This window comes from Taudactylus pleione, unplaced genomic scaffold (genome assembly GCF_031769625.1).
Source record: "Taudactylus pleione unplaced genomic scaffold, aTauple2 ptg000006l, whole genome shotgun sequence".
Classification (NCBI taxonomy): Eukaryota; Metazoa; Chordata; class Amphibia; order Anura; family Myobatrachidae; genus Taudactylus; species Taudactylus pleione.
This window is the reverse complement of record NW_028284409.1, coordinates 12,367,608-12,386,548: the sequence shown is the minus strand read 5'-3', so window position 1 is coordinate 12,386,548 and position 18,941 is coordinate 12,367,608. Positions and strand designations below refer to the sequence as shown.

Sequence of the window (18,941 nt, the reverse complement as noted above, 5' to 3'; positions counted from 1 at the left end):
GCTGGTAATAAGGATCATTGGTAAATTGAGCCCCTAATTTCTTATAGTTGTTAAGTGCAGGGAGGAGAAATTAACTTTAATGAGGTCATTTTTGCTATATTTGATTAATAGGCCCCTTAGTGCAGATAACTGCAATGAACAGGAAAATTATATACAAGCAGCACAATTATCGCAGGTCTGATAAAAACGAGTTAAAGCCGCTGCTGTGTTTGTACTGTAGCCTGGATATGGATATACATAGTACAAGGAAATAAGTCTCCCTTTAATAACCAGGCTGGGTGTATGGTGGGGAGGAGTGTCCTCCGAGCACGGGACATGCGTGTCTGCTGCTGTTGCTGCAGGCAGGGAGTCCGGTACAGGGCGCAGGGAATTTCCATTTCCTTCTTCTTCTACGCGGCTCATTTGTTTAATACAGTACAAGTACATCTTCGCCGCCGCCGCCATGGGAGCAGCTTTCCCAGTACAGCACCAGGCAGCTCTCCTGCTCCTCGCCATTATCCTCACAGCTGAGCCTGGCACTGCGAGGCCCGACCCAACAAGCGGACCCCCAAAAGGTAACGTGGCGTACCGACATTGTCTGCTGGAGCCTTACATTGCAGTACAGTATATTGTTACATTACAGTACAGTATATTGTGCTACATTGCAGTGTACTACTGAGCAGGGATCATCATATTCTTCCTCTGTACGCTGTAATATGATTGCATTGTCCCTGTGTTTATTCCTGACACCCTGAACAGGCGTGGTACAGTATGTGCAGGCCTGGGTGGTTGTACTGTCTATCTCACAGGAAAGACCTATTACTGCCAGCTCTATAATGAAATACAGATAGTTGTTATATGTCTGTTGATTGATGCAATCATTTACAAGTGTTGTAGTGTTAAGTTGTTTGATAGGATGTTTTCTCCAGCACAACTGTTTATCAGCACAGTACAGAATTACAGAATGTAGTGGTGATGGCCATCCCTACTGTGTAGTGTAAAAGTTTGTACGATTAATACAAATAACTTTGTTATAGTGCTTTGCTCATCATATAAAATGGTTCCTCCATTTAATACTGATACTAATCGCTGGCAGCATATTTCATTTAGTATCCCAGTGATCATCATAATAATGCCAATATGTTATATAAATGACCTGGCCAGCAGATCTCATGGTTTCCTCTCCTCCTAGATGACATCCTCTGCTTGTAGCAGATTAACGCTGCAGGCGATGGGCTACTGACTAATGTTCATGTGGATCTATCTGCACATACATATTGCGCGTCAACCTGGTGGGAACTCGGCAAAGCCTAGAAGGCAATGGGGACCGTACTAATTTATAGATGACATAAGTGGTACAGTGATGAACCTTATCACTGTTCGCTAAATACTGCACAGATGTCATAACCCCTTTAGCACTTGCTGAAGGGGTTATGACTCATTTTTAAATGGAGTCTATAATAGCTTTTATTTAAGTATCGGGAGTTCCTAAATGCTGGCCCCACATTCTATAATGTTTATCATTTTAATAGTTTTAATTCACAGCAAATGTTTTGGATTCTTTTTGTAATATGTATTATTATTCTATTTTGGAACTTGGGCAGTAAGCAATGTGTTTTATGTAATTATTTATGTATTGTAAAACCTACAGTATACTGTTGGCTCTATTCAGCAACAGTGACGATGTTGCCCAGAATATTATCGGGCAACATCATCATGATATTTTATCAATTATGATATAATATGTAAGCTATTCAGCATTATTTTGTGCAGGGACAGCAGTTGCGGTAACACGCTGTCCCTGCGATGTCACAGAAGGGATTGTTTTCGGGATTCCGAAAACAATCCCTTCTGTTTGTTCCCTGCGCATGCTTAGTCATACGCTTGGGAACAGTCTCCGTCTTGGCTTCCCGGTGACCGCGGAGGGGTAAGTACAGCTTTAGCCTCCCGAAATTGATTGATATGTGTATACAGGCTTTATACTAGCCTGTATACATGTATATTTATGTGCTTTTATATTTAACATTTATATATAAATGTTAAATATAATTGCACATTAATATACATGTATACAGGCTAGTATAAAGCCTGTATACACATATCAGTCAATTTCGGGGGGTTTAAAAGCCTTAGAGTGACTTACGTGTCGGTGATCACCGTGAACCAGGCACGGAGACTGGGCGGGCTTACCAGATGCTGCAGAGACTTATGGGAAAATTTCCCTCTGTCCCTGCAGTTTTTCGGGATATTTAAGCAAAAAGTGTTAAAGCACTGTAGAGATCAATGGCCTGATCCCTACAGTGCGGTATTCAGCGAGATGGGAATCAATGGAGAAGATAATTGTGTTATCTTCTCCATTATCCCCTTACTGAATAGGGGATTTACATAAAAGATACGGAAATCATGGTGTCCGTATTTTTTATGTAAAAATATCAATTCTGAATAGACCCCTGTGTCTTATATTGCACTTTAAAATTTTACTTTATTTGGGACCGTTAGCGCCAGAATAATAAGCCAGGTCTGTATGTCCTTTTATCTACTTATAAGCATAAATATATCATATTCCTCTTTTGTCAACATTGCTTAACTTCCTAGGGGGCCCATTTATCATTGTATGTTTGAATTATAAGCCCCGAAAACTGCCGTTTTCGGCGTTAACCACAAATATAAATTTTCACCCAGATGTATGAAGGGTGTCATGCCCAGATCGCATTGCAATAGTGATTATTAATTAAAGGGGGCCTAGATAAGGATCCTTAAGACAGCTTGAACCACATTCAAATTGTGAGTAACATATTATAAGGGACTTAGCTGCATATTTATCAGTTATGCAAAAATGACACTTTCTGTATTATGTTATGTATCCTGGTTTATGTATCAATAGCGAAATGCAGGAGCTTTCACAGAAATCTCCTGCCAAAGGCTAATTAGGGTTGCAGACCACAGTCCCTATTATTCTCACTGGGGACTGCAGTCTGACCACTATATACAAAGCTCCAGAAAGAATATTTTGTTTTAGCTTGGTCTCAAAGGTTAGAGCTTTATGCCTATGGAGGCATTTTTGGAGGAGAGGGATATTGTAATCCCTCTACTGCTTACCTCTGACCTCTGGTGAAAACTCTTGCAAACTGAACCGTAGAGGAGTCTTTCGAAAATATCAGACAGCTCCAATCTGCCGGGAAGTATTTCACAAGGACAAAAATTTATTGAAAGAGTGGTCCCTGTAGAAATTATTAGTACATAGCGCGTCATAGTGTATATAGCAGAGTTTCCCAAACTCCATTACAGTCCAGATATTAAGGTTATCCATGCTTGAATTGAGATGGTCAAATCAAATTTACTGAGGTACTAATTAAGGGTCTTATTCAGAGATGTACGCTAACCCGATTTGCGTACATCTCAGATATTTTGGGGTCTGCGCAGGACCTGTGCAGAACGGGTCCTGCAATCTCACTCGCAGATTCCCCAAGTCAATCATGTCAATAATGCTACATCGTTTGGGGAGCGGGGGTGTGGCTGGCCAGTGTTCCCGGAAACAAGGGTGTTTTCTAAAAGGAACAAGGCCAGGGTCTACGTCGGTGGACACAGATATCCTTGCCTTCCAAGCTGACAGGAACTTGCCAGGCTGAGTAAGCTTATGCAACTTAGCCGAAGCAGCAACCAACACTAATGATGGCTGCGATGGCAGCGTCTATGGATGATGCAGTCGGATCGCAGAAGCAGCAAGCAGGTGTCTATTTCCTACAGACATTTCCTGCTTCATTTGAGTTGGACAGCATTACACAGCTGCTTACTTGCGTCTGTGCAATACTGTCCATCACTGAATCAGGCCTTAAGTAACCTGTGCTCAAGCATGGATAGCGTTAAAACCTGGACTGTAATGGGAGAGCTTGGGAAGCTCTGGCAGGCCCGGCGCTAGGTGTCTCTGCACCCAGCGCCATCCCGTGCTTCCCCTCCGCCCGCTTCTTCCCTGCGTCCTCCCCTGACCATAAAATAATACCTGCAGCAGGTGGGTGGTGGGCGGGCGCCCCTGTGCGGCCGCACTGACAGAACATGTCAGGAGCCGGCCCTGAGCTATGGTATATAGTGGTTCTCAAGTACCCCAACAGGTCATGTTTTCTAGATTTCTATCTGTGGAAACAGGTGGTGTAATTTCTGAGCTAGCAAAATAGATTAACTCAGTTGTGCATAATTAAAGAAATACAGAAAACATGACCTGTTCGGAGTACTTTAGGATTGTAATTGAGAACCGCTGTATTACATAATTGAGGCAAGTGGATGAAGGAGTTATGTTAAGTTTAGAATAAACTGAGATATGTACTAATAAAGATAAATTTGACCTGAATTGGACATAGCACTTTGTTCCACAAAATATATTAATAGACTACCAACATTTAAAATAACATTGTTACTATGATCCCTAGGTCATAACACCTTCATCCATTAAAAGAAGTAATGTTTTACAAAATTGTTACATAACACCTTCATCCACTCGCCGCTTTAATTATCCCTGCTATGTACTAAAACATTATTATTTCTCCTACAATATGGACTGATATTTGTGGCAATGCCATTATTAATACATAGGCCCCTAAGTTGCATGACAATATAAATGCACTATATTAATATTAATGGAAAAGTTGTCAGCCCTTGTCTTGACCAATCTGTACAAATCTGAATATACAGAATGTAGCACAAGAGAAATATTATTTGGCCATAAACAAAGTTTATATGTTTTAAACTAATCTCGTCCCGTCCCATGTCAGAGTCCTCATGTTTTTTGCCCGTACCACCTAGTGGCGTGAGTTCATCCCAGTCGCCTGGAGGCAAGTTAGATTTTGGCGCCCCCCCTCCCCCAGAAAAAAAGGAAAAATATATATGGTTTAAGTGCCAAAAATCATGGGATAGCAGTATATAAAGGTAATGGCAGGTGTCATCACCGTACTGGGATATCTTGGAAATGCCCAGACCTGCATCACTTGTAATATGACATCTTGTGAGTCAGTTTGAACATCAGCTAGGCTGTTCATGGCAAGGCGATTTGAATTATTGTTCGAATGGGGGGCATGATAGTGGGTGCTCGACAGATGGGACATTTCATTTCCAATGTTGTGTGGACATTCAACATTTCTCGACCGACAGTGTCACCTGTGTTCCGGGAGTACCTCATGGAAGGCATTACCATCCACCGAGGACAGTGCAGTGGGCCACCACGGGTGCTTAATGATTGTGGCCAGCGGCTTCTGGTCAGAATTTTCTGTGGTAATAGACAAGTGACACTGGCTCAAATCACATCCACATTCAATGCAGGAGGTACCAGATGCATTCTCAGTAGAACACTGTAGCGTTCTTTAGCTTCCATGGGATATGGGTGCAGAAGACCCACCAGAGTACCCCTGTTAACATGACGTCGCTAATTGGACCCCTGGAGGACTGGCAAAATGAGGTGTGGTCCAGTGAGTCACGGTTCCAGTTGTTTCGGTCTGATGGTAGGATTCCGGTGTGGTGCAGACCCCATGAGATCATGGACCCCAGTTGGCAACAAGGCACCGTGCAGGCTGATGGTGGTTCTATAATGGTGTGGGGTATATTCACGTGGTATAGGTTGGGTCTGCTGGTCCACCTGTTGTCATTGACTGGTAACTGCAACATTGTATTGCTTGATGACCATTTGCAGCCCTTCATGGACTCAGGTACCCTTGCAACGATAGAATATTCCAGCAGGAAAATGCACCGCCATCGGTCCCAAGTTTTCCAGAATTGGTTCAAAGAGCATTCTTGAGAGTTCCAACGAATTGGCGTGGCCACCATGTTTGCCCGACATGAACCCAATCTAGCATTTATGGGACATGGCGGAGAGGTCCACTCTCACCCAAAATCATGCACCTACAAATATCATGGAGCTGTGGGAAGCTATCCAGATGGCATGGGGCTACATCACTCCAGAGGTCTTCTGTCCACTTGTGGAATCGATGCCACGTTGAGTTGTTGCACTTTCACAGGCTAGAGGGGTTCCTACAAGATACTAGGCATCTATCCCTTGACTTTTGACACTTCAGTGTATAACTATCTATATATACACACATACACGCGCAAAAACACTGAAATAGAATATGTGACGCTACACCTAAAATTGTGGTTCACCTCTAAAGGCGTGTATTCACTAGACTATAAGCTCCATGAGCGATATCATCTAGTGTTTTCCCTGCAGTGCCGGGCTCAATGTCGTTAACGACATTGAGCATCCACACTGAACGATATCATTAACGATATAATTCAGTGCCAGCACCCTCCCTCTTCCCCGTACTTGCAGAACCTGTTGATATTGTCAGGTTGCCCTGCAGGTACGGGCGATGAAAGATATTGTCAACAACCAGCGGGAGTGCGCATCGCTGGTCGTTGATAGCATACACACTGAACGATATTGCAGACGATGAACTATAGCGTTATTGTTCAAATCGTCCACTTTATCGTTTAGTGGATACCCACCTTTAGTTTCGTGTTGCCCACTTCTGTGAAAATTCCTCTTTTTTCTTTACCTTTATCCTTCATGCCAAAAGCCAAAAAGTGTCTTTGTCAGCCCTGCTAATAAAACTTACATTACAATAAAATTAAATGTACCACTCTGATATGATCTTGAAGGATAACTCACGCAAGTCCCACAGCCTGGAGTTTGAATGTGTTCTTCTGCAGATGAAGTTTGTTAATGCAGCATCGTAAATCAGCTGTGTGAATAATCTAAGCATATTATGCTGAATTGCAATGGTTGCTGATTTGGGGGATCATGGGACTACAAGAGTATGTAGGCATGACATTTCCCTTTAACAATGCGACTCTTAAGCATGTTGAATCTGCAAGTTATTTACATTATTACATTTGATTTTTTAGCCTTTTTATATACTGTATGCACCAGCTAGCGCAATACTAGTCTGTGTCGCAAAATTATGCTTTAGCAGTACAGTATTGAAATGTCGCTATAGGTCTCTAAATAGGTTATGATAAAAATCTCTACAATGAAAAAACACAAGCAAATAGTATGTACTTGTTGTTTGTTTGAAACCAGAGGAATTCAGAGGAAGTATAATTGCATAATCTTGCAGGAGGATACCTTCAGTTTATTAGGCACATGATTGCCAAAGCCGTATGTAGTCTTCCGTTTTGTGGACAGCTGAATGCTTCCTTCTTGTTTCATATTTTTAGCCTGACCATTTCGGAAAGCTTATGATTTTTCAAAGTCCTCCTCCCTATTTTCATATCAAATGTTCATCTGTTCAACATATAATAAAGATTATATATATATATATATAATATATATATTGTGTATATATATATGTATATTCTGTATATTATATTCCATAGACAGACCACACAAAAGTTCAGTTAGGTAATTTGCTGGGGTGCCTGTGCACATCCTTTTATGATTGGCAGCCACCAGCTCTGGTTTTGTCTATCATTGGACCACCAACCTGTGGCACCCCTGTAGGTGCCCGAGGCACCCAAGGGTGCCACAACACTCAGTTTGGAAACCACTGCAATATAGTCTAGACAGTACTTACAGTTGTAAAGACAAATAAAAATTGAAAAAGGCAATGTTATTTGTTAAGGATGAACTCATTGTCATTTTTATAAGTTTCATGTCTCATTAGGCCCTTAATTCCTACTATTATAGTATCCCGGGGTTCACATAAAATCGAGGCCAGAAGGACCAAATTAGTGTAAATTTCTATAAAGATCACCTCTTTTAATGTATATTTACCTGACAAAGAGAATTCTATTATCGATCATAATGCAGCCAACTGACTATTGTAAACGAGAGATACTGTTTTGCATAAAATAACATTTGTTCAATTAAATCTAAAGCATGTGGCCTAGTAAAATTTCAACCAGCAATTTCAAAATAAACATAAATACATTTTATCAGGTAAATTATTCCAGTAATCAACAACTTAATTCCAAAAACAGCTGGTTGTACAAGAACACACTAGGTGAAAGAAAGTACCTTTTATTAGTATTTTTTTCTCTCATTCCTCTTATAAAGATCTGTAGCGAATATAAATTTGCCTTATTTAATTGTAAAGATGTTATATAGATCGCTGTCCAGTATTACACTTGGAAAAGCCAGCACAATCCGCCACATCCTCTTACGTTAAACCACGGACAAGATGGCTCCCCTTAGGATACTGATACCTTGAACATGTGTTTCCAAAGCACAAAGTATTAGTCAAGTAAAGTACAGCATACATGCCTACCCTCCCGGTTTTCGCGGGAGGCTCCCGATTTTTCGGGTAACCCCCCGCACCCCCGGAAGGGTAGGCATTTCTCCCGCATTCTGCCCACTTCCTAGTGAAGTGGGCAGAATGAGGAGAATACCCGCTATGATCGTGGGTCTCCGTGAAGGGGGCGGGGCTTAATTTGTGATTCTGCATGAATCACAGCATTTGGCCCCGCCCCTATGTAAATTGCACCCAATAGCGGCAGTTTTGCCACGAGGGGGCGGGGCTTAATGACGCTAATAGTTAGGCCCCGCCCCCATCGCCCCCCTGCTGCTTCTCTTGCCCGGGCTTCTCCCGGGAAGAGATTTTTAAAGGTAGGTAAGTATGAAGTACAGTCAGTTACATGCTGTGATCTAAGTACGATTTAGCGCAAAGAATTATACAGACCCAAGATACAGTTATACATACGCATGTGCTCTGGACCAGATACCGGCATCAGCAAGAAACCTCCATCAATCAGCAATCAGCAAGAAGACTCCAGACTGGGCTCACAACGCACACATTTATACCCTTACAGAAACAGACAACACAATAGAGAGGTTTGTTGCTGATCCCATTGGTTCCCCATCACGGTGCATTTGTTACAGGGCATTTAACAGGTTGATTCAAATGGACACAGAACAGCCTCTAATTGTTGCCTCCGTTTTCCCGCCTCATGCAAATCTAGGCTGTTGGTTTCACAATGTACATTTTGGTGCTTTAAGTCTCTACGGTCCATAAGTTGAGAATGCATGTTGCGATCTTCACACCGATGATACCGTAATACTGTTGAGAGAGTGCAGATCAGTATAATACCAAACATGGCTTACTTATCACGTATTAAACCTTAGATACCAAAAGAGCCTTTATTTCACAGCATTTGTAATAAATAAATAAAACTTTGATCTTATACTTTACAGCTATGGAACCTTTTGTGTGATTGTGCTTTATGTAAGTATTAGGGGTTTGGAAAAAGACACTAGTTAGGTTTATCTGATTTGGGGCAGATGTGCACGCATGCAGCTAATAAACAGCGTTCGCATGCGGGGTATTATACATTCGCTAATGTGCGACATGTTAACACATGTGTGTATGTGGTATGGTAATAATAGCATCGCCATATGTACTTAAGTGTGAGTTTAACTAAAATGGCGCTGAGCGGCCATTCGCAAAATGGCGTCTTGCCGATCTAATTTCCAAAATGGTGTCTTGCGGCCATTCGCAAGATGGCGTAGTTTCGATCTTATTTTAAGCTGATCTTGTCTCAGCCAATTATCCAGCTTCGACACCCCTCTAGGGCACAAAAGGTGATATTCATTATAAGTTCCTTATTGACATTGTCAGGGTCATAGAATCCCACAGTCTAATTTTTTAAATCATAATTTGACATTATGGTCTGCAAAGTATTTCATACCTCAGCACAGACCTGATATATTTAGGATGCTTTAAATGCATTGTGTTTTCTCATGGCAGATATTCTGAATGTTTGCTATCTCTGCTCAACAAGGATTTTTACATTTATCCCAAGAGATCAGATTGGCGCAGGATGTAATGTCTCTGACGTTTTAAACTATTTTGAAAACAGTGGAAATCAGGATGTTTTGATCTACTAAATATACAGTTGTGTGTGTGCTGTGATGTCCAGTTTGCACGGCCATTTGTCAGGAAACTTGGTATGAGGAGTCTTGTCCATGGTTTGACATCTGGTCAGAGGATGCGGAGGAGAGTGCTGACTGAAATTGTCTGTCAGCTTTGTCAGCAAGCTGAAGACACAGCTAATGAATAAAAGGAGAAGTGATTGTTCTGTACTCGACTATGTGGAAATATGAAATGATATATGGAAAAGCGCGGGGGGGGGGGACTGCATGCAGAAACACAATATGCTTCAGACAAGACGAGCAACGAGCAATACGCTCTATAGGAAATAGTGCAGAGTATGAAATCAATTTCCTTCTACAGATACACCCAGTTACTTTGTGGCTGATCACGCCACAAACGTGCGCACACATCATGCCATGCTATTCCCCGCGACTGAATACGCCACGCTATGGGCGCACTGTGATCGCACCATGCATACCTATGGAGGCGCTATGCATGGCGCGATTTACCACGCCATTGGCAACAATATAGCTGTTCATATCTGTACTTTGTAGCATTCAGCAACATTTATAGAAAGCAGACACTTGCACAACCTATATACTCCATTTAATGTGCTTTATTGCACATCTGAAGGAAAGAAGACGCCTTCAGCCTAACACCCCTCTCTTATTGGTTTAAAAGCATGGAATCTGGTATAGTATAAGCACACTATTAATGGGCACAATTTTAGGTATGTCCTACAATTTTTTGGGGGGCGTGGGTCTGGTTGGTCTGCTCCAGGGCATTGCATCATAACACATTCTTTCTTTTCTGCACAATTTTAATACTTTGTTTCGTTATATTTGTAGTTTCACCTTTCTATGCAGCCATAGCTGCTCTTACTTTTTTTTCTTCACTTTTCTCACTATGGCAATGCCCTGAGGTGGCTAGGCTGCGCTGATTTAGGGGTGACCTGCGCTCTGGATTTGAACCCTAGTATGTTAGGGACCTACCCTAAAGAGGTTACCGGAATATGGTGGGTAGACCCATAACTTTGGCCATGATTATGCTGAAAGCTTCTATTGATTGCAAAATTTATATATTATCAGTAATTTGGAGTTGTGCACCTGAGATTTGTCTGTTTCTGTGCCTGCAATAAGTCTCATCAGGTAGAACATCCCATTATATATATTCAGGGTGTGCAGGAATATTTCCAATATACTCGCACAACCCCACCTTTTACAAGTGCAATTGCAATGACCAGCAAGTGGGAATGCACCCTCAATTGCTCTTGGCGAAGAAATGGGAGCATTCATGCTAATAATGTCAAATAAATGGCAGTACAGGTCTGCATTTTGTAGTGTTTGTATACGTGGTTTTCTGTGTTCCCTTTTGCAAGATAAGTAGGTAAACTCTGCACTACAATCAGAGTTTATACTCTAGGAAAGTGTATGGTTTGACACTTATCCCACAAACTTTACAATCACAACCAACTGTTTCAGTTTCTTCTTTGCTGGTTGGTGATTTTTATAATAGTTACTTTTGTAGTGTGCAGCAGACAAGCAATTATTGTTTCCATTCATTGGTGTCAGACCGCAAATCACACCTTGAGAAGAGGCGTAGTGGTAAGCTTTAAAACAAAACTTTTCTGAGATTTTATTTACAGTACTTGTATATCTGTGGTCTGTATGTAGACTAAATGAAGGTCATGTGCACTATTGTGTCTACAGTTCTTTTTCAGAGCAGTGCATAAATGAGATTCCAGTTTGCAGAGTATATTGAAATCAGATAGAGGGATTGTGAGAGTACATATTTGGGGTGTCCTTGGTATGGTTTGTGCTCTGACATGCACTGTCAAGTGTGGGACCATATATAGACGGGTGTATGCCTTTCAAAATCATGTCCAATCAACTGAATTTCCCACAGGTGGACTCCAATTAAGCTGTAGGAACATCTCAAGGATGATTAGTGGAAACAGGATGCACCTGAGCTCAATTGTGAGCTTCATGGCAAAGGCTGTGAATACTTGTGTACATGTGATTTGTTAGTTTTTCTTTCTTTTCATTAAATTTGCAAAAATCTCAAAAAAACTAAAAACTTTTTACACGTCATTATGGTGTATTGTGTGTAAAATTTTGAGGTCAAAAATGAATTTATTCCATTTTGGAATAAGGATTTAACATAACAAAATGTGGAAAAAGTGAAACGCTTTGAATACTTTCCTAATGCACTGTGTGTGCGTGTGTGTATATATGTATATATATATATATATATATATATATATATATACACACACAAACACGCACATATCTGTGTCTGTACTGCCTGATCACTGTGGCCAGTAGTGATTGGACACACGAAAGGTAGAGGAGGCGGAGCTTCTGCTGGCTGGAAGGAAGGAGATGGGGTTGCCCCCTGGCCGGGAGGAGATAGCTGTGGGAGCAGGGGAGGTGGGGGTGCTGCCAGCTGGACACAGCAGCAGCCGCCACCAGCTTCCGAGCCAAGCTGAAGGATGCCAGCTTCCCGATTTTCATAGACGCTGTAGTTTTATGGTGGTTTGTTCAAAATTCCAGGAACTAGAGCACCACAAAAAAGATGGAAATCCCCTGAAGTTTACAAAACTTTGACAAAACCACTGACTAGTAAATTCAGTGGTTTGGTGCTTCAGTTTGCTGGCAATGTGCAGGAGTTTAAAAACTCCAGCAAAACTGGCACTTTCTAAATGTAACCCCTGGTCTTTGTTGGCATAAAAACATTATGCAGTTGCAGATAAGTTGGCTGCACATCAATGCTGGGAATCTCCCATCCACTCTAGCCAAAAGAATTGAGATCTGGTGACTGTGAACGCCTTGGAGTATATTGAACTCATTGTAATGTTCATGGGAGATGAGCTGTGCTTTGTGACATAGCACATTGGGGTAGATGTATGAAGCCCAGAAACGGTATCAGCGCATGTTATGTGTGCTGATACCGTTTCTCCCCGATGTATGATCGGGGGTCTGGGCGGTAAATGACAGCGGCGCTATGCGCCCCTGTCATTATCGGCGCTACTATCTACAAGATAGCAGCGCCGACAGCCTGGGCTATGTACGAACGGTCAGATCGTCTGACCGTTCGGCCGGCTGTAGCTGTCGTTATCGACAGCTACAGCCAGGCGTTAGCCTATACCCACAGCAGTGGTGGCTGCCGGCTCCAGGGCTGCACGCGGGGATCTCGCGATACTTGCGAGATCCCGCGCATGCTCATTGGAGCCGGCCGGGCCTGACACACATCGCATCAGCACTAGGCTGATGCGATGTGGTCTGTAGCGGGTAGCGCCGGAGGGGGGAGTTAACGCTCCTCCTCTCCGGCCGGTGAGATGTTCACACATCTCACCGGTAGTGCTTCCTGCTTCGCCTCGGTAAAGAGGCGAAGCAGGAAGCGTTATAGCGGCACTTAACGTGCCACTATAATACATCTACCCCCATTATCTGCTGGAAGTAATCCATTAAAAGATATGCACAGTGTGGCCATAAAGTGATGCACATGATCCGCAACAATACTCAGGTAGTGTTACATGTGCCGCTGCGGCTCTCTGCCTGATTGGCTTTCAGTCGCTATCCTAGCTACCTGGACTCTGGCTGCTACGTGCAGCTACTCACCTGTTGGTAGTCTACTTACCTGACAGCCTGAGTTACCAATCACAGGAGACCTCTCCCTTCATTAGGGATTCAAGTCAGTTCCTGCCTGCTGGTGATATTACTAAAGCTGGGCATACACATGCAGATAAAATGCCTGTCAGACCGGCAGACATTTTATCTGGCAGCCTGCCAGCCGCAGATGTCCGCGGCATACACTGTGAGATTTCTCACAGTGTATTCGCCCGACATCTGCACTCCGCCCCCGGGGGAGGAGACATTTCCCTGTTCCTTCCATGGGAAGGAACACTGGAAATGTCTGTCGGCCGCGTCTGGGCGTAGACAGCCCGATGCGGCCGACAGTTACCTCTTAAATATCGCGTCAGACGGGCATGCTGGACAATCCGGAATGCCCGACCAAGCAATATTTAACCCTCAGTCGCCCGCACACACGCTGCAATTATTGGGGCGATCCGCGGATATTGGGCGGATCTCCCCGATAATTGTAGCGTGTACGGCCAGCTTTAGTTCTTGTACCTAGTGGATGTTCACGTGGTCGCTGCACTCTGTGCAGTTCCTTGCTCCTGAACGTTTGTTCTTGTGTCCAGTATCCTGCCGTTGTAAACCTTTGCTCCCAGACTCAGGGCCTGATTCAGAGCCAGACGCTCTGACCAGAGCGCTCGCTCTGAATAAGGGCCCTCCTACCTGAAAATGGAGCGGCCTCTTGGACGCTCGCATAGCTGTGGGTGACCACCCACAGCTATAGCGAGCGTCCATGATGATGGTCGCGATGGTCTCGCTGCCGCAAGCCCAGGAGTGATTTTGGCTCTATCAGAGCCAAAATCACTCCCACTGACATCACTAGTGATGTCAGTGGGGCTGGCTCCAGACGGTAGGCGTTCCCATGGGAACGCCTCCGTCTGGCAGGCACGCCCCCGGCACGCCCACCAAAGGGGGCGTGCTGTCAATCAACATCGACAGCACGCCCCCTTTGGTGCGAGACCCGGAGCGACAGCTTGGCTGTCGCAGTCCGGGTCTCGCGCATGCGCACGACGGAGCTCCCTCCGTCGTGCACATGCGCAGTGGGGGAACATCGACCCTTTTGCGAGCGTCCTTTGCGAGCGAACGGGTCTGAATGACCCCCTCAGTCCTCAGTGTCCTGTCACTGCCAGTCTTACTCCTGTGTCCTGCTGGATTCTGCCCTGTTCCCGTGTCCATCCTCGCTTTGGGCCTGTGTCTTGCCAAGACCCTTCAGCTTACCTTCTATGTCTTCTACAGTTTGTGTCTAGTCCCAGCGTGTACCTGCATCTGCCTGCCTCAACTATATCAAGTATTGGTTCTGCTACAAATTTCAGACCTGCATCTGCCTGTCAGTTCAACCATTTCAAGTACTGATTCTGTTACAAGCTTCAACCTGCATTCACTTGTCAGTTCAACTATATCAAATACTGGTTCTGTTACAAACTCCCACCTGCATCCTGAGTAGCTGGTCTGCCATAATCTAATCCATTTCCAGCATTGCAGGTTTCACAGTATTCCCACCTGCATCCTGAGTAGCTGGCCTACTATAATCAAATCCATATCCAGCATTACAGGTTCAACACGATTCACCCAGACTGTGGGTCTGATTCAGAGCCGGACGCTATTTGCGGTCGTTCGTTCAGAAAAAAGGGGTGGCTATTCAAATGAACCGTTTGCTCTTTGCGGTCTGTTCACGCCTCTATGTCTAAACGAGCGAACAAAACTTGCGGTCGTAATTTTGAAATAAACGCCCCCTGGCCGCTCGCATCATACGTCATGTACGCTATTTATTAGATTAATCGAGTACATCGAACGGCGTCTGAACTGCTCGCTATTCTTGTGGTTGGTTTTTCCTACCGCAATGTTGCGAGCAGTTCTGACTTAAAAAAAACCAAGTGACGTGGGCAATGACGCTGCTGTATTAATTATGCACACCCTTAAAACGGCCGTTTTGACCTTTAGGCACGCCTGCGTTCTGATCTCCACTCTCCGTTTTCAAGCACCTTCCCCTGTTACCACCCACATACGCCTCACTCTGTCACTCAAAATAGCAGGCATTCGCTATTTAGCGAGCACACGATTTTCGGCCGTACTGACTGTTTCGCGCATGCGTATTACAATCCGTACGCATGCGCAGATGTGCGAACATCGCTCGGAACGAGCGAACGGCCGCTTACGAGCGGCTCTGAATGAGACCCTGTGTTTGTATATTGCAACTCTGTAGCTGGTCTCCCAGTTGCTGACTTTAGTACTCACATGCACCTGTTTACTCCTGCAATTAAACTCTTGCTTTGCCTGCTGCTAAACTCCAGGTTAACTCATTCTTAACATTATCACCGGCCGTTTACTGGAGTATAGCAAGATGAGACCAGCTCTGCAAAATCCGGTCAAGTCTTCACCCTCAAGCCAGGCCACCTCAAGTCAGAATCCAGATGAGGATCCAGTTCCGGTTCTGATCAGCAGATTGAAAATCTGTGAAAACATGCAAACTCTCACATCACAAGCCTTCCTAGGGCTATCCAGCTGTGTAGATGCTTTGCAGCAACAGATTTCTGCACATACACATTTTTCTGACAATTCTAAACTTTGTCAATTATGTTCACAAAGTTTTTTTGGCACTTTTCAAAATGACTGTTCTCTGCAAAATCAGTTTACCAGTAATGGGAGTCCTGAACAACTGTGGATTTTACAGGCTTCTGTGGAGCAGTTGATGACATCATTCCCTGAAAAAAGTCAGCAAGTTTCTGAATTATTTGGAAGTTTTTCCAGATACCAAAAAAGTCGCTTCTCTATTTACTGAGGCAGAAAAGACTACAGATTCCGGTTCCCCTAGTCTAGGGGTGACTCCTTCCATGCTGCCTGAAAGGAGATTCCGGAGTTTTTGGCATCCCAAACATTCCGAGGCTGAGCGCCGCGACGAAAGGATGACCTGCTATGCATGTATTGTGGAAGCGCAAATCACTTCATTAAAACCTGTTCCTTCCACAGCTCTAGAAAAAGTGACACAACATTTGAGGTACAGACTGACCTGTCACCTGAAGTGGTCATTCCAGACTCCCAAACTTCCAATAATGGTGCCAAAAGTTTCCAAGAAAGGGATCAGGTCTATAACTGGGGTCCTCTGACCCGGAGCCCCAAGTTAAGATTTGGGAACCAAATGAGGTAATGCAAATCTCCCATTCCCAGGGTAATCCTTGATCTATTAGCCCTAGGAGATACTGTTAACACTACCATTAGTGGAGGGCCACTTAGTTCTACTGCCACGAGTGGGGTATTTCATTTGTCAACAACCTCTGGAGAGGTCTTAAAGACCATTACCGATGTCCTAGCCAATGAGCAATCTCCAGGAGGAGTACCGGATGTACAGAATCCTGAAAGAGTGCCAGAGGTCCCAGAGGTGTCGGTCTTGCCAGAGGCTAGAGAAGTGTCTGCCTTGCCAGAGGTCCGAGAGGATCCACCCATGTCTTCATTGTCTGAGGTGCCGACTCCAGAAGGGGACCCTGAAATACCAACCCCACATAATGGGGATAATGTCCAATTCCTTGAGGAGGTATCTAAGTCTCTAGTTCCAGGAATAATATCAGGTCTGTCTACCCCAGGAGGGACATCGGATTCTGTGGCCTTAGAAAAGACATCTGTCCTCAAGTCTAGTCCTGTAGCCCCTGGAGGGGTATCAGATTATGTGTCAAGTCCTGAAGCCCCAGAAGGGTCATCTGTTTTCAAGTCTAGTCCTGCAGCCCCTGGAGGGGTACCGATTCCAGCTGAGGCCCCAGGAAGGGGGGTAATTCCTCTCAGGTTCCCTGAAGGGGAGATTCCAGTTGAGTCCCCAGGAGGGGTACATCTTGCCAAGTTCCCTGTAGGGGAGATTCTAGCCAAGATCCCAGGAGGGGTAGATCTTTCCAAGCTCCCTGAAGGGGAGATTCTAGTCAAGACCCCAGGAGGTTTAGATCCTGCTGAGTCTCCTGAAGGAGTGATTCCAGTCAAAACCCCAGGAAGGGTGGTTCATCCCTGGTCTCCAAAACAGACTTCTGAATGTCCAGCTTCTGGAAAAACTTCTTAACAGTTACTTTTTGAAAAAACTTCTATTCTGTCAGTCCTGGGAGGGGCACCACACCCTGTAAAGTCTGGAAAGAGATACCAACCAGTAATTTCGGCAGGGAATTCACATCATCCTCCTAAAGACTCTCAATCCATTGTTCCGAACCGAGACCCTGACCTAGTCATTTTTTATGGAAAATTAGAACAATATCATGGTCTGATGCTTCAGTGTCTAGAAGTAGCTCCTCTTCTTACGCCAGCTGAGACCATACGCTGCTTGACTATGTCCTTCAGAGGGGAGGCTTTGAAATGGGGTAAGCCATTTATTTGGTCCAATGATCCTATTCTTCAAGATTTACAAGCCTTCAACAATGCTGTTATTAGAAGATTTGGTGGTCCTGAAATCCTTTCTGACACTTCTGGAAGTTCTGTTTTGTCGGACAAAGAACCGCCTGTCACTGAGCTCAGAAAAGCTTTAATTAAGCAACGCACCAACAAAAAGAGTCAAGCTTGTAAGAACCAGGCTTCTGAGGACTTTCATTCTCAGGTCAATCACAGCACAGTGTTATCTTCTTCAAGGTTTCCAATTAGGAAGATAACTGTTGGCTGTGCCGCTTTGTCCTCGTCTTGTAAAGGAGTATTGAATAAAACTGATCTATTGTATCCAATACCCGTCCAGGCCATTGGAAATTCTGCCTGTGCCCAATCTAATCGTGTTTCTTTTCCGGTGTCATCTGTCTCTGAGAAGAATACCGTAATCCTTCCTTTGGATGTGGATTCTAACTCTGATTACAACTTTGAAACCGAAGAAATTCCTTTGATTGAGGGTACCATCAGTTCTGACAATGTTTTTGGACTTACCATACTCAGACCTCAGCAATCTCACAGAAAGAAGTCTCAACGTAAATTTTGAGTCTGCCTTGTCCATCTGTTTTCAGTTCCTCTTAGTCCTCTTGGGGTGTTCGGAGTCCACCCTCAAGGGAGGGTCACTGTTACATGTGCCGCTGCAGCTCTCTGCCTGATTGGCTCTCAGTCGCTACTCTAGCTACCTGGACTCTGGCTGCTACGTGCAGCTACTCACCTGTTGGTAGTCTCCTTACCTGACCTCAGGCTGAGTGAACAATCACAGGAGACCTGTCCCTTCATTAGGGATTCAAGTCAGTTCCTGCCTGCCGGTGATATTACTAAGTTCTTGTACCTAGTGGATGTTCACGTGGTCGCTGTGCAGTTCCTCGCTCCCTAACCTTTGTTCTTGTGTCCAGTATCCTGCCATTGTAAACCTTTGCTCCCAGACTCAGGGCCTGATTCAGAGCCGGACGCTCTGACCAGAGCGCTCGCTCTGAATCAGGGCCCTCCTACCTGAAAATGGAGCGGCCTCTTGGACGCTCGCATAGCGGTGGGTGACCACCCACAGCTATAGCGAGCGTCCATGATGATGGTCGCGATGGTCAAGACC

General features: G+C 44.4%; 1 protein-coding gene across 1 annotated transcript in view; it reads left to right on the top strand.

Annotated features, from left to right (window-relative positions):
- The first annotated feature begins 305 nt into the window (after nucleotides 1–305).
- The window catches only part of IFNGR1 (interferon gamma receptor 1), a 46,563-nt gene continuing 27,927 nt past the window's right edge, over nucleotides 306–18,941 (top strand). Inside the window, exon 1 of the mRNA XM_088453004.1 lies at nucleotides 306–554. Within this exon, the coding sequence (XP_088309130.1) occupies nucleotides 443–554 (112 nt within the window). The 5' untranslated portion in view covers nucleotides 306–442. The remainder of the gene's footprint in view (nucleotides 555–18,941) is intronic.